This window comes from Rhinoraja longicauda, chromosome 17 (genome assembly GCF_053455715.1).
Source record: "Rhinoraja longicauda isolate Sanriku21f chromosome 17, sRhiLon1.1, whole genome shotgun sequence".
Taxonomy (NCBI): Eukaryota; Metazoa; Chordata; class Chondrichthyes; order Rajiformes; family Arhynchobatidae; genus Rhinoraja; species Rhinoraja longicauda.
Window position 1 is genome coordinate 27,209,465 of NC_135969.1, and position 15,952 is coordinate 27,225,416.

The following is a 15,952-nucleotide window of genomic DNA, read 5'->3' on the forward strand; positions in this document are numbered from 1 at the left end:
ATTATTGAAGTCACCCGGTTGTATGTATTCAGAACTGGCTGATTGATGGAAGACACAGGGTTGTGGGTGAAGGACAATATTCAGGCTGGTGGTCTGTGACCAATGAAGTTCCACAGAGATCTGAGCTGGGGCCTCTGCTGTCACTGATATTTATAAAGGACGTTGACGTAAGCATGGACGGGTTTGTTAGTAAGTTTGCAAATGACACCAAAATTACTGGAGTTGCGAACTGTGAAGAAGCTGTCAAGGTATACAGTGGGAGATAGATCAGCTACAGAATTAGGCAGAGAAATGGCAGATAGAGTCCAATCTGAACAAGTGTGAGGTGTTGCACATTTGGAGGTGTAAGAGGAAAATATACAATTACTGGCATGACCCTCAACGGCATGGATGTACAGGGGGATCTTGTGGTCCATGTCCATAGCTTCCTGAAAGTGGCAACATAAGTAGATAGAATTTTAAAGCAGTCATATGGTATGCTGGCCTTTATAGGTCCAGGCATTTAGTATAAGAATCAGGATATACAGTTTTATAGGACTTTGGTTAGGCCATATTTGGGTGGTGAGAGCCTGGAAATGCAATAGTATTTGCAAATAAAATGATGGCATTTAAGAGGTTGTTGGATAGGCATATGGATTTGCAGGGAATGAAGGGAAATGGGTTATATGCAGGTAGATAAGAGATGCTCTTGGCATCATGTTCAGCACAGACATTGTCGGCCAAAGAGTCTTCTTGTGCTGTACTGTTCTATGTTCTTAGCAACTTCCAAATGTTTGGGGCTGCAAATCTTGAATATGGGCTTCTTCAGGAAAGGGTGATCTAAAGAGGTTTTGAAGATGCAAAGTGATATTATTGAGTGAATTGGAAAGAAAGCATTTCTTCTTGTGGGGAATAGGTAGCTGATGGGTGTTATCAAGAAAGGCTGCTCCGTACAGAGGTGTGGACATTTGGAGCACCTTGCAGAAGAAGAAGGTGCTGAGGCTGACAGCAATCAAAGCTGGGAAATGTAAATCTTTTTATTCACAAAATGCTGGAGTAACTCAGCAGGTCAGGCAGCATCTCGGGAGAGAAGGAATGGGTGACGTTTCGGGTCGAGAATCTTTACTCATTTTAGCAGAGGCTGATCCCAAAAATCTAACAAAACCACCATTTCACCCACTGAGATTGAGAAGGTGGAGTTACTCATAATTTCTTACTGTTACATAATGCTGGTCAAATGTTAATGTTGGCCAGTTTGGATTGCAGTTCCTGTTGTATAAGTTCCTGTTGTATTAGTTCCTCCGGGTGAGCTTTGAAATAGAATAACCATAAATCTGGGTTTTCCCAATAATCCTGTCCCTGGGCAAGCACACCTACAATATAACATTAGAAATGTAATGCTTGCTGACTTTCAGTGAATACACAACACGTATTTTACTTGTCTTCTAAAATTAATTCCAAACTTTATTGGAATGGAATTTTAGAAGCAGAGAACAGAGCACTGCAACAATGTAGCATGGGGCCTGTATGCACTGGAGATTAGATGGATGAGGGGGGACCTCATTGAAACTAGTGAAAAACCTGGTTGGAGTGGATGTGGAGACGATGTTTCCACTAGTGGTTGAGTCAAGAACCAGAGGGCATAGCCTCAGAATAAAAGGACATTTAGCAAGGAGATGAAGAGCAATTTATTTAGTCAGAGAGGAGTGCATCTGTGAAATTCATTGCCACAGACAGCTGTGGAGGCCAAGTCATTGGGTATTTTTAAGGCAGAGAATGACAGCTACTTGATAAGTAAGGGTGTCAGGGGTTATGGGAAGAGAGGGAAAGATAGATCAGCCATGATTGAATGGTGGAGTAGAGTCAATAGACAATAGGTGCAGGAGTAGGCCATTTGGCCCTTCGAGCCAGCACTGCCATTCAATGTGATCATGGCTGATCATTCACAATCAATACCCCGTTCCTGCCTTCTCCCCATACCCCCTGACTCCGCTATCTTTAACTCTATATAGCTCTCTCTTAAAAGCATCCAGAGAATTGGCCTCCACTGCCTTCTAAGGCAGAGAATTCCACAGATTTACAACTCTCTGACTGAAAAAGGGGCCACAGTTTAAGAATAAGGGGTAGCCATTTAGAACGGAGATGAGGAAAAACTTTTTCAGTCAGAGAGTTGTGAATCTGTGGAATTCTCTGCCTCAGAAGGCAGTGGAGGCCAATTCTCTGAATGCATTCAAGAGAGAGCTAGATATTGATATAGACATTGAATGGCGGTGCTGGCTCGAAGGGCCGAATGGCCTACTCCTGCACCTATTGTCTATTGTCTAAATGGCCTACCCCTTATTGTTAAACTGCGCCCCTGGTTCTGGACTCCCCCAACATTGGGAACATGTTTCCTACCTCAAATGTGTCCAATCCCTTAATAGTCTTATATATTTCAATAAGATCCCCTCTCATCTTTCTAAATTCCAGCGTATACAAGCCTAGTCGCTCCAGCCTTTCAACATACGACGGTCCCGCCATTCCGGGAATTAACCTAGTGAACCTACGCTGCACGCCCTCAATAGCAAGAATATCCTCCCTCAAATTTGGAGACCAAAACTGCACACAGTACTCCAGGTGCGGTCTCACTAGGGCCCTGTACAACTGCAGACGGACCTCTTTGCTTCTATACTCAACTCCACTTGTCATAAAGGCCAACATGCCATTAGCTTGATGGGCCGAATGGCCTACCTCTGGTCCTATAACTCATGAACTTATATTATGGTGATCAGGGACAACATTATTCTCCTCTGTCCTTTTGGGAAGCTCCAGGTCAGATTGAGAAGCTTCATAATGTTTGATGAGAATTAGCCCACAAATTATTCGCCCACCAATGTGCTGAGAAATGCATAAATGCTGATGATGCTTGATTACAGCATTAACAATACTATGATATCACAACTTCCACAGAGAGACAAGGGATTGTAGATGAAGGAATCTGGAGTAAATAATAAACTATCAGAAGACTCTGGGTCAAGCTGCATTTGTAGAAGCATAGTGATGCTCAAAGTTTTGATTCAAGACCCTGCATAAGTACTGAGAGTGTAGAAGTACAATGAACTATCTATCCTCATGCAAGGACTCGACTTGAAATATTGACAATCCCTTTTGCCTCTATAGATGCTACTTTACCACAATTTTCACTTAGCATGATGAATGTGGCAAAAAAGGATTCACAGGAGAAACACTAAACAGAAAGTAGACGCCAAAGAGCTTTAAGATCAGATTGAATAAATTGAATTAATTTTATTAGCCACGTATACATGCAAGTGAATTGCTTTGGTACTTTGCTCACACTAACAACACGATATACAGTAAACAATTAAGAATGAAACATTATAGCCAATGATAGGTGTTGAGGAGCACCTTAGAAAGGGGAAAGTGGTGGAAATGACTGTGAAGGACATTCTAGTGCAAAGGACCAAAAGTTTGGAGATGCCTCACTGTTTGAGATGTTCAAACCAAAACTAGAAGTGAGCTGAGATCTTTGTAATAGAAGATCACAGAGTTCAGGGTGGTCAGGACAATATTGAAAACCTAAAAGTTTCTCTTTCATTAGTTTTGTTTTTATGCGTGGAAAATCTATTTGTTGTTTCGTATACTGGGTGTTTGAACTTCCTGTTCGTGCTTTCAGGAGGCGGAGGTGTACCAGGTACATTGAGTCGAGGTGAGATGAGTCTTGCAGAAGTACAATGTCATTTGGATAAGGAAGGAGCATCCGACCTGGTCATAGACCTCATAATGAATGCAACCAGTGACCGAGTCTTCCATGAAAGCATATTACTTGCAATTGCTCTGCTGGAAGGAGGCAACACTACAATTCAGGTAAGTACACTGGCAAATGTTGTCCTTGCAATTAAATGCACAGTGAATTGTACCATTTGAATGTTAGGCAAAGCCTTGATCTTACTTTTTGTTATTTGTGCCTTCAAATTAGAATGTAAGATGAGGAAGCAGGAGATTCCATCCACCATGTTATTCAACAAGTTCATAGCTCATTGTCTCCCTCAGCACTGCTTTCCTGCACTAATCCCATATTCCTTCTCTGGAAGATGCTTGGTGTCTAAACCTCCACAGCACTCATGGGTAGAGAATTCCAAAGCCTACCAATCTGAGATCAAGCTTCTCATCTCGTTCTTAAATGGTTGATCCCCTACATGGAGACTAGTCCCTGTTTCTAAGCAGCTGAGCCTGTCGAGTCCCATAAGAATTGTATATGTTTCAATGAGATAATTCCTTATTACTTCTGAAAACTCTCAGCTTAATCTCTCCTCTTAGAATATTCTCCCAAGCCTCTCCATTCCAGGAATCAACCTGGTGAATCTTTCACAACTGCCTCCTTTAGATAAGATGATCAGACTTCCTGAACACAAATTTCAGGTGCAGTCTCACCAAAGCTATAAATATAGCTTTCCAATGCACTTTAAATCCCTCTATAAACGTTGCTCCTCCTTGCCTGTGAAACAATTTATTCAGTATGTTCTGAGATCTCTATACAAGCCTCTTGACCATCTTCAGATTTTCATCATTCTCATGACTACCTAATTCCATAGAATTAGAATTACCGCCCTCAATCTCTACCCCTCATTAATGATCCATAAAACACTAGACAAGCGAGTGAATGATTGTTAGATTTTGTTTGATCTTGCTCCTATGAAATGTCTTGCAATCTTTTATCATGTTAAAACAGCACACGTACAAGTTGTTAATATTTATTGGTGCTTGCATAATTTCTAATTTTGTGTTGGTATTTCACTATCTTACTTTGAGATAACATTAATTCCAGTTTGAAATTCTATTGGCCCCAATGCGTGTGTAATGTGCAATTTGAATAGCAAAGAGTTGTGTATTGTGGGATGGCGGGGAAAGATAGGGAGTAGGAGGGTTGGAGAGAATGGTTCACACTAGGATGCAGTGTTGAAATGAAGTTCGGCAGCTGTAAAGGAAGCACTGACTAAATTACATCCACTGCTATTTTTAAAATGAGTTGCTGAAGAGACCCTAGTGTATTGCAAAACTAAGTCATGCTCACAAATGATCTCTGTGACCAGTCCACAAACCTCCAGTGATGACATTGGTTTTCTGTGGGGGTTGGAAATGGCGCAAAGCCAGTCTTAGCTATATTCCAATAATCATTTCACAATTTCAGTGGCAATGCAGAATTCACGATTACTGGTTTGGTTTCAATGTAATTTTTTTAACAATATTGTGTGTTTCACCCAAACTCTTTCCCCTTCCCCTCCCATGGGATTCCTGGTATTTATTTCTCAATTCCTCTCCTCCTGCTTCGCAAGGCCACAGTGTCTGAGAAAGATGGGCAGGTGTCAGGTTAATGGCTCTGCCACATTTAGTAGCTACTAGACCAAGTGGACCCGTTGGGCCCAAATCTCTCCTGCATTGGTGCAGCACCCTTTCCACCCCCCCCCCCCTCCTACCCCCCTCCATCCTCCTCTCCCCCCTCCCTCCCCCTCCCCTCCCGCCCTTCCCCCCTTACCCTCCCTGCCCTGCCCTTCCCCTCCCCTTCCCCTCCCCCACACTCCAACCCCCTCAACCCCCGTTATCCTCCCTCCCCCCCTCCCTCCTTAGAAGATAGATTTAAACTTTAAAATGTGAATAACTTTTAAAATATAACACCGATTTCAATTAAACCTCTTCCATTCGCACCAAAGAGACAACAGTGAGTAAGGTGGGCCTAAAATTGTCACGCTATCGTGTACCATTTTGGCTGAAGTTCATTCACAAATAAGATAACAAACGAGAGTTTTAGTATATAGAAGATTGCACAGGGCAGAAGAGTGAACCAGAGAGCAATATTGCTATACCTTCCCACTCGGGTCACAGGTATTTCAAGCCATTTAGAATAGCACTTAAAACAAGTTGTGCGGATCCAACGAGTTACTAGGTTTGCCTTTGAAGAATTGCATGATGTAATGGGATGCAACCAAGCATGCAAACTCTGGAAATGCCAGGCTGGTGATATTATAATTGAACCTGCAATGTTGCCCCTCCATACAAAAGTTGCTGATTCCTGCAATTCCTGCAAACTCTTGGAACTTTACAGCCCAAGAAGTAATGGGGGAAAATAAGAACATTTGATTTTATTTTAGTTGATGCAATTTTCATTCTACGTTTTTTAACTATTGTACAAAATTGGTGACTGACATCTTGTTTCGGGGAATTATGTTTGAAGACCAATTAGTTTCATCATTGCTCTTTGCACACAACTTTGCACCAACAATTGAACAAAATTACATTGTTATTCCACATGCCTGGTTCAGTACAAAGGAGACTTTCTCTCTTCCTCATTTCCCCCACGTTCAAAGTCTTTGCTTGACGTGCTTACTTCCTGCAGACAGCACACCAGCCATCATTTATTGCCTTGAGTGCCCAACTAACTGTAGGACAGAAGTAGAAGACAAAATGGACCTCTAACCTGGAATGGACCACGAAGTTCTAGAGGCCAATCTGTCTACCTACCTTGTGGGCAAAAACCATGCTTGAATAGCTTGGTTTGCATTGTGTTAATTGTGGGAATTCAGTGGTATAAGTTCACCTTACACTGCTCTGGAATATACAGAGTTATTGAAAGATGTCTTCCCTTTCATTTTTATCCGACCAATAAACCATTTCCAGCTTTTCCCTGCTTTCATAACATTGAAATCCACAGTGGATTCCTGAACTTTGCCACGGCTTATGGGATAACTGTAAGTATGCTCCGATTCCCAGTTCAATGTAATGTAGAGATGCAGAATTACCTTTACCAGCTGTCTATTTAAACCAAAGTAGTGGAGGAAATCAGTGGGTCAGGCGGAATCTGTGGAGGGAATTGGACAAGTCAAGTCAAGTCAATTTTATTTGTATAGCACATTTAAAAACAACCCACGTTGACCAAAGTGCTGTACATCTGTTTAGGTACTAAGGAAAAAATGAAACATACAGTAGCACACAAACATAAACAGCACATACAAGTTCACAGCGCCTCCTCAATGGGCCTCAAACGCTAGGGAGTAGGAATAGGTTTTGAGCCTGGACTTAAAGGAGTCGATGGAGGGGGCAGTTCTGATGGGGAGAGGGATGCTGTTCCACAGTCTAGGAACTGCAACCGCAAAAGCGCGGTCACCCCTGAGCTTAAGCCTAGACCGCGGGATAGTGAGTAGCCCCAAGTCGGCCGACCTGAGGGACCTGGAGTTAGAGAGGTGGGTTAGAAGATTTTTGATGTGGGGGGGGGGGGGGGGGGGATGTCCATTTAGGGCTTTATATGTGAATAGGAGGAGCTTGAAGTTGATTCTGTACCTTACAGGGAGCCAGTGGAGAGAGGCCAGAATCGGCGTGATGTGGTCCCTTTTACGGGTACCCGTCAGGAGTCTCGCTGCGGCGTTTTGGACCAGTTGCAGGCGGGACAGGGATGATTGGCTGATCCCAGTGTATAGGGAGTTGCAGTAGTCTAGGCGGGAGGAAATGAAAGCGTGAATGACAGGCGACGTTTTGGGTCGGGATGCTTCTTCAGACTAATAGAGTAGAGGGTAGAAAGCTGGAGAAGCTCTCTTCTTTTTCTTTTTATTCAAAGCCTGGCAAGTGATATGTGGAAGATAGACACAAAATACTGAAGTAACTCAGTGGGACAGGCAGCATCTCTGGAAAGAAGGAATGGATGACGTTTTGGGTCGAGACCCTTCTTTAGACTGATGCCAGGGGAAGTGATATGTGGGTACAGATTGGGGGGGGGGGTGTCAGATGGGTGGAGGAAGTGACAGAGGTTTGAAGTGAAATGGAGCCAAAAAGGTGTCAGATAGGAGAGACAAGGAGGAGTAAAATGTAAAGCGAAAAGGTGGGAAATGGGTGGAGAGGTAAGGGAATGAAGTGGGATAAAGGGAAAATAGGGACAAAGGGATGGGAGATGAGCCTATAGAGAGGAAAGGAGCATTGTGGCTGAGGTGGGTGGGAGATTGTGGGGATGTGTTTTTGCACTAGGGTAGGATGGTGGGTAGAGGGAGTTTTACTTGAAAGCAGAAATGTCAGTGTTCATTTTGGATTGAAAGCTACCCAAACAAAATATAAGGTGCTGTTCCTCATGTTTGAGGCCTCACTCTGGTAACAGAGAAGGCCAAGAACTGAAAGGTCAGTATGGGAATGGGAATGAGAGTTAAAATGATTAGCATCCAGATCATCCAGCAGCCTTGACAGACTGAGCGCAAATGTTAAGCAAGAGGTCGCATGATCTATGCATGTCTCACTGCTGTAAATGAGACCGCAAAGCGAATATCGATTGCAGAAGACAAGGTTTGAGAGGGTGCACATAAACCTCTGCTTCATGTGCTATTGGAGTCCATGGCTGGAGGTGAGAGAGGAAGTGTAAGGCCAGGTGTTGCATCCCCTGTGGTTGCAGGGGAAGGTACCTGGGGAGGGGGCAGCTTGGATGAGAAGGGATGAGTGAACCAAGGAGTTGCTGAGGGAGTGTTCTGTATGGAAAGTGTAAGGTGGTGGGGATGGGAGGATGTGACTGGTGGTGGGATGTCATGGAAGGTGGTGGAAATGTCAGGGAGTGATGTGTTGGGCGCAGGGGATGTGGGGTGAAAGATCAGGACCAGGAGCAGGATCTCTATTCTTGTTCCATCTGGGGTTAAGGGAAGCAAGAGCAGAACTGTGGGACACCGAGGGATCTTTACACAACCACAGGGGAAAACCATGTTGACTGAAGAAAGAGGACATCTTGGATGTCCTAAAATGGGACGCCCCATCTTGGGATCAGGTGCTGCAGAGATGGACAGATTGAGAGTGGGGGATTGTGTCCTTGCTAGCGGCAGGGTGGGAGGAGGAGTATTCATGCTAGCTGTGGGAGATTTTGGCATAATTGATCAAACCGAAGCTCTCCACCAATGTAGAGGTAGTCATCTTGGACAGTCCTCGTGATTTAGGATGACTTACTTGCAGTTTTGCCGGTTCTGAAGTAATTGATGTGGCCAATGTGGGAAAGGCAGCGTAAAGACTCGGCAGATGCACGGAAAGATTGTTACCTCAAAGTTAATCTTGCATTGCCCAAGGTCACAATTGTAGAAATGTTTCTTCATTCTTTCTCAGTCAAAGTTCTGGGTCTCTCTCACTGACCGCATCATAAATCCAAGCAGAGTTTCAAGAGGGCAGGTCAGTATCACCTCTTGAGGATAGCTAGGAGTGGAGAACACTTGCCAGCCTTTGCTTAAGTGCTCACACCCTGAAATGTTCCTCGTAAAATTACGTCACTGTAAGTTATTGGCCACTTAGAGGACAAGGGTGTACAAACAATGGTTTCCATGTGTTCTTCCTGGTTCAAGATATCCTCTCTGTGAGCAAAATAAATACTGCATCATTAAGTTGGTATAAAATAGTAATTCCCTGCATATTATGTTTGGCACTGTTCTTTCCTCTGAGAAAATGTAATAGTGTACAATGGTACTACCTTTTAGTGAGGCAAACCCCTGCAGGGGAAAGGCATTCTTTTAGATATCAACAAGATGTAGAATATGTTCATAAACAATTTTTTGTGCAACCAGTACAGGAGATATTTTATGGTCCTTTACTGAGTGAATAATATCCCATTCCAAGCAAGCTCACCCTGCTTGTTGCCTGAAGGAAACTATTTGCCACCTAGTACTTCTCGAATCTTTCCAGTACAGGGAATTGCAAGAGTAAAGAAAGTTTACTTCATATAAGGTTACTGAACTTGTTCTGTTCATATTTTGATACCTCCTTATCATGTTAACTTTTTAACTTTGGGTATGGATTCATCCAGGAGTGTTGTTAATACTAAAGAAACAACAGCCAAAAGAATGATATTGTGCTCCCTAATTACTTTTCCCCTCTCCTAAAAGAAGAGATTACAAATTGATGTACTAGATATTGTGGGGAGGATTAAAATGTTAAAAATTTGCGATACTAGAAATCTGAAATAACAAAAAACAGAAGATGTTGGAAACTTGGGTAGCATCTCTGGAAGGAGAAATAGAATTAATGTTTCAGGTCAATAATCGTCAGGCACAACTTTGAAAGGGAGAAAAACAAGTTGGTTTGAAGTTGCAGAGTTGTGGGGGAAATAAATAACACAAAGGTCATGTCTAGGATTGGGGAAGACCAGAGTTCTATGGGGATAGGTTGTAGTTTATGGTTTTAATGGGGGCAGTTGGAGATTGACAATGTAATTAGAGTGTAAAATGCAGCCAAAAATGTACGGCTGTGACCCAGCAGTTCAGGCTCTGCGAATAGCGAGAGAAAAACTGAGCCAATAATGCAGAAGGATGACTTGGACAAGTTAGGCTGAAGATGGACACAATATGCTGGAGTACCTCAGCGGGTCAGGCAGAATCTCTGGATAAAAGGATTAGGTGGCGTTTCGGGTCGAGACTCTTCTTCAGACTGAGCTTCAGGGGAGAGGAAAACTAAAGATTATGAGAAGGTTCAGAACAAATCAGAGCCAGCACTGATTACCAAGGGAAGGCAGAGTCCACAATGGTCCATTGTTGGCAGTGGAAGAGGTGATATGAAGGGGCATTTGGATGCAAACAGTGGAACTAGCATCCATTTAAATGAATTAAGTGAACAGTGGAACTAGCTGGGGGCTGAAGAGTCTTTTTCCACGCTGTACGGCTCTATGACTCATTGCTATCACATTTCTCTCTCTGGCCCCAGCTACAAATGGAGTGAGACACATTCTTCATGTGATTTGAAGCAAGCCCCCAGCTCTAAGAGCATGCCTTGCTGTCAGCGTGTTGCCACCACAAGCTGTTATTCATGTCATAGGTAATACTCAACTATTGCCCCTGGGTAACAATATGCACTTTGCTCTGCCAATGTGGGTTTGCAAGCACGCTGTCCAGATCATGAGACTGGCCACTTACTTTAAAATGTTATTTGGCCAAGTGTGTTTGGATTAGCGTTTACAATGCGCGTATGCAGATAGCATCAAGGATATGGTTCAGTTCTCAGAATCTAGGCTATGAAAATGCATGGCTCAGTTAGCAAAGTTTTTTTTTAACTTCACGATCTTTGTACACTCCTGCAATTTGGTTTAGACGCCCTTGAACCCTGAGAGGGGAAAAAGTATCCCTTAAATTGAGGCACTGGCAGTGCAGAGTGAAGCTTTAAATAAACCGTCTCAACCTTGGCAAAATGAAATACAGAGAGTGAAATATTGACACGCAGCTTATATTGGTTTCCACATGTAATATTTGCAAGGTGTGATTGTCTGACTGTCCTGTGCCATGTTGCTGGCTGATTAAAGATTCAGTGGTCACCAATCAGCTGCTTTTTATGAAACTTGGCTGGATAATTGCTACTCCCTGATTAAAAAGGGAGATTTGACTGGAAGAGTAGTTTTAACAAGCAAGGACTTGCCTAACATTTTTTTCTATTTTTACTTGGGGACAGGGGGTGGTTATTGTTTCGAGCTTATGGTATAAAGTGACAAGCAGTGACATGAGCCAAGTTGCTAATGACTGGCGAGCAACTTTCTGAACGGGATCTGATTTGTATGGGTTTGATTTTCACAAAAGTCCTGTGAGCAATGCAGTGAAGAGAATGAGATCTGCACGGTGCCAAAGCAGTGTTTGGATGAAGGTGAACTGTTAGTCCTGGGAACAGTCTCAAATGAAGGAAAGGCCACTTGGGATTGGCTGCACAGACTTGGCTGAGAGCGTGGCCAGATTAAATTTATCCCCATGAACCTTCTCTGTTGCACAGCCTTGGCGTACGTTAGTCACATTAAATCCTAAAAACCGTGGAAACCTGAAGCCCTTGCGTAACAGCCTTTCAGACTTTCACATGCTTAACAGGAGGGCTCTGGTCAGATGATCTCCAAATATGGGAATCAAACCTATGAACAGTTAGACACAGGCTGCCGAGTCTCAAAACAAGGTCATTCGCATTTCTCTCCAGCACTGAAATCAACAAAGAGATGTTATATAACTTCTATTTATATCCTGTGTTCTCACTCGCTCGGCAGCACACTAGAGCTTTTTAAGTAGGAGGGTTTTTTTAATGAGCTCTTGCATCGTCTTCACTTTTTGAAAGTGATGGGAGTTGGCTTGTTGGTGGTAATGAGGGGGAAAAAATAAGGATAAATTAATTTGCGAATGGTGGTGATTATTGCCTGATGAGCTTCAGCATCCATACATTTTGAAGCGTTAAGGCATTCGAGGTGAAGGATGACTGATCTACTAATTGGAATTACGTGAGAGGTTTCTCTTACAGTGGCAGCCATAAGGCGACAGTTAACAATAAGTGTTCATTATAGCATTTCATTTACATAGAAACATAAAAAATAGCCAATAGACAATAGGTGCAGGAGTAGGCCATTCAGCCCTTTGAGCCAGCACCGCCATTCAATGTGATTGTGGCTGATCATTCTCAATCAGTACCCCGTTCCTGCCTTCTCCCCATACCCCCTGACTCCGCTATCCTTAAGAGCTCTATCCAGCTCTCTCTTGAATGCATTCAGAGAATTGGCCTCCACTGCCTTCTGAGGCAGAGAATTCCACAGATTCACAACTCTCTGACTGAAAATATTTTTCCTCATCTCAGTTCTAAATGGCCTACCCCTTATTCTTAAACTGTGGCCCCTTGTTCTGGACTCCCCCAACATTGGGAACATGTTTCCTGCCTCTAATGTGTCCAACCCCTTAATAATCTTAAAATAGGTGCAGGAAGAGGCAACTTGGCCCTTCGTGCCAGCACCATCATTCATTGTGATCATGGCTGATCATCTACAATCAGTAACCTTTGCAGGATCTCCTCACTTTGTCCCCTCGTATCTGTTAGCACAACAACAAGAGCCTAACACTGAGCCGATCAGCTGCTTCCAAATTGCCTCAGCTCTGGCAGATGATGCAGATTCGATTGCTTCTTCCAATTCTGGGAGCTCTTTAGGAATATCTGCCCCATCTGGGAACAGGTGGTGGAGGCGGATATGATAGTTCACATTTAAGAGACCTCTGGATAGGCAAATTGACCCACACAACAAGCAATGGAAGGATACGGATTATGTGAAGGCAGATAAGAGTTGATGTTGGCATAATTTTCGTAACAGACATTATGGGTTCAAGGGTCTGTTCCTGTGCTGTACTTTTCCATGTTTTAGGAATCTGCCAGGAAATGTTTGCTCAGTCTCATTTCCTCATTGGGGGACTGCTCCAGGCAAGGGATGGTACTGCTCACCAACAGGGAACTGAAGATCCTCCCTTGGTCACCACAGTTAGTGGTGCTCCATGTTCCAGGGACCCAGGTTCAGTCCTGACAGAAGGCAGCAGTTAACAATAAGTGTTCATTGCTGCCTGTCATTTGCAGGCTCTCCTCACTCTCTCCCCTCGTATCTAGAGCACCTGGTAGAAACCCATGACATATAGGTTTCTACCAGGTGCTCTAGTTTCTTCTCTTATTCCAGAGACATGCAGTTGGTTTAGTTAACTATTGTAAACTGCCTTCGGTGTGGGTAAGTGGCTACAGAACCAGAGGAATTGACTGGCTTACAAATTGCTCTGCTGGGAGTCATTGTGGACATAAAGGGCTGAATAGCCTCTGACAGTGCTATAATAAGCAGGCTCTCATAATTTCACGCTGCAGGAAATTTCCCCGGTGTGGGACAAATAAAGGAATATATTAAGGCAACGTGAGTTTGGTGAGTTACCAAGTATGGTTTCCATATACACCATTGCACAATTAGTGCTCACGTCTCAATCTGGTCCGGTCATTGGGACTAGGAACGGTAAATTTTGTCTTTTCTATAAGTCTCCACTTAGTGCCCCATTAAATGGAGACACTTTTAGCATTGAGGAACCCTGACTAATATTGTAATAAACAATATGGTGGTGGTGCTGCGGTAGAGTTGCTGCCTTACGGCGCCAGAGACCCCGGTTCAATCCTGACTACGGGTGCTGTTTGTACGGAGTTTGTACATTCTCCCCGTGACCACGTGGGTTTTCCCCGGGTGTTCCAGTTTCCTCCCACATTCAAAGACATACAGGCGTGTAGGTTAATTGGCTTCGGTGACAATTGTAAATTGTCCCTAGTGTGTAAGATAGTGCTATTGTAAAGGGGATCGCTGGTCGGTGGGCTGAAGGGCCAATTTCCGCACTGTGTCTCTAAGCTAAACTAAACTGAACTAAATATTATTTTGCTTTACCTTTGATAAAAATAAATCACATGATAAGCAGAGCTAAAATAAAATAACGGAGTCTGCTCAACAATTAGTGGTACTCAACAACTCTAACTAATGGGTGCCCAGGGTGAACGTCAATATTCCCAGGTATCACAAAACGCTGGAGTAACTCAGCAGGACAAGCAGCATCCAGGAGAGAAGGAATGGGTGACGTTTCGGGTCGAGACCCTTCTTCAGACTGATGTCGGGGGGGCGGGACAAAGAAAGGATATAGGTGGAGACAGGAAGACAGTGGGAGAACTGGGAAGGGGGAGGGGAAGAGAGGGACAGAGGAACTATCTAAAGTTCGAGAAGTCAATGTTCATACCGCTGGGCAGCGAAATACGAGGTGCTGTTCCTCCAATTTCCGGTGGGCCTCACTATGGCACTGGAGGAGGCCCATGACAGAAAGGTCAGACTGGTAGTGGGAGGGGGAGTTGAAATGCTCAGCCACCGGGAGATCAGGTTGGTTAAGGCGGACTGAGCGAAGGTTTTGAGCGAAATGATCCCTGATTATGTCTATATTCCCACATAATTTGGAAAACAAGAGGTCAACCTTACCTCCAGGCCTTCCATAAAAAAACTTCTATGTTGCTGTAGGGTTTGGATGAATAATCATTGGTACCTGGACACCACCTCCACCCCAACCACTAAAGACAATTGCAGATAGTTGGGTCCTGTCAAAGAGGGCATGGCCTTTGAAATATTCCCTATGACACTGAAAGGTAAGTCTGCAGGTACCAGTGATAAGACACATTTCGAACAATCACACATGCACTGTTCTCAGACTACTGTGTCATAAAATGGAGCATTTTGGGAGCCAATGCAACGATGGACTGCTGTATCGGTGAGCAGAAAAAAATCAATGCATGTGGTACATTGAAGGGATTTGCAATGTACCCATGTAGTGAGGGGATTCTTTCCCAAACTTAATTGATTTTGCTTTTCAATGGACTGATGACAAAACATGGACCATAATGGCTATCTTCCCATGAAAGATTTGCAGAGATGCTAAATGAATAAGTTATTGAACCATGGACCACTTTGCCCCTTGCATTAATTACATCCTCCTCAGAGCTTACCGGACATAGAATTGCAGAAAAACTAACTGCTCCGACTTCCATTCTTCCCAGCAATACCCGCTCCAAAGCTCCCCAATTGATGGAAGTAGAATTTGAAAAGGGAATTTTGAAGCCAGCTTTGGTAAATAGAAGCATCCTTGATATGTGTAGGAAGGAACTGCAGATGCTGGTTTACTCCGAAGAGAGACACAAAATGATGTTGTTTTGGGTCGAGACCCTTCTCCAGGTAGTCTGAAGCGTCACCCATTCCTTCTCATCCCTGATATGTGTTGATCTGTATAATATTAACTTGGTGAAGATTGCTTCGGAGTGTAACTCCCAACTGTATCAATGCAATTGCCGAAACAAACAGTGCAAGGTCACTGAGTTATCAACAGCCAACACCATCACGTCTGAGATTAAACCAGGGCTCTTTAGCAGTGGAGTCATGTCATCAAGACACAGTAAGTCTGGTTCTCTGCACTGACTTCCAGTATCAATTCCCCTCGGTTGCAAACTGCCTCCATTTGGAGAAAAATGAAATCGGGAAGAAACAGGAGAAGTCATTTTCTTAAATTTATCCTTGGAGCTGACCCAGATTGGAACAAAATGCACCATTTAAGAGTCACTTTTTCAGCACTGTGATTTCCTGTCAGGGGAGGGGCTGTTTCAACCAGCGACTTGATCTTCCCTGTGTGGTGCGACATTC

General features: G+C 43.7%; 1 protein-coding gene across 12 annotated transcripts in view; it reads left to right on the forward strand.

Annotated features, from left to right (window-relative positions):
* LOC144601899 (inositol 1,4,5-trisphosphate-gated calcium channel ITPR1) overlaps positions 1-15,952 on the forward strand; it is a 446,238-nt gene that overhangs the window by 262,408 nt on the left and 167,878 nt on the right. For all 12 annotated transcript variants that reach the window (XM_078414430.1, XM_078414435.1, XM_078414436.1 and 9 more), the window contains one exon: positions 3,653-3,843. In XM_078414430.1, the coding sequence (XP_078270556.1) occupies positions 3,653-3,843 (191 nt within the window). The remainder of the gene's footprint in view (positions 1-3,652; positions 3,844-15,952) is intronic.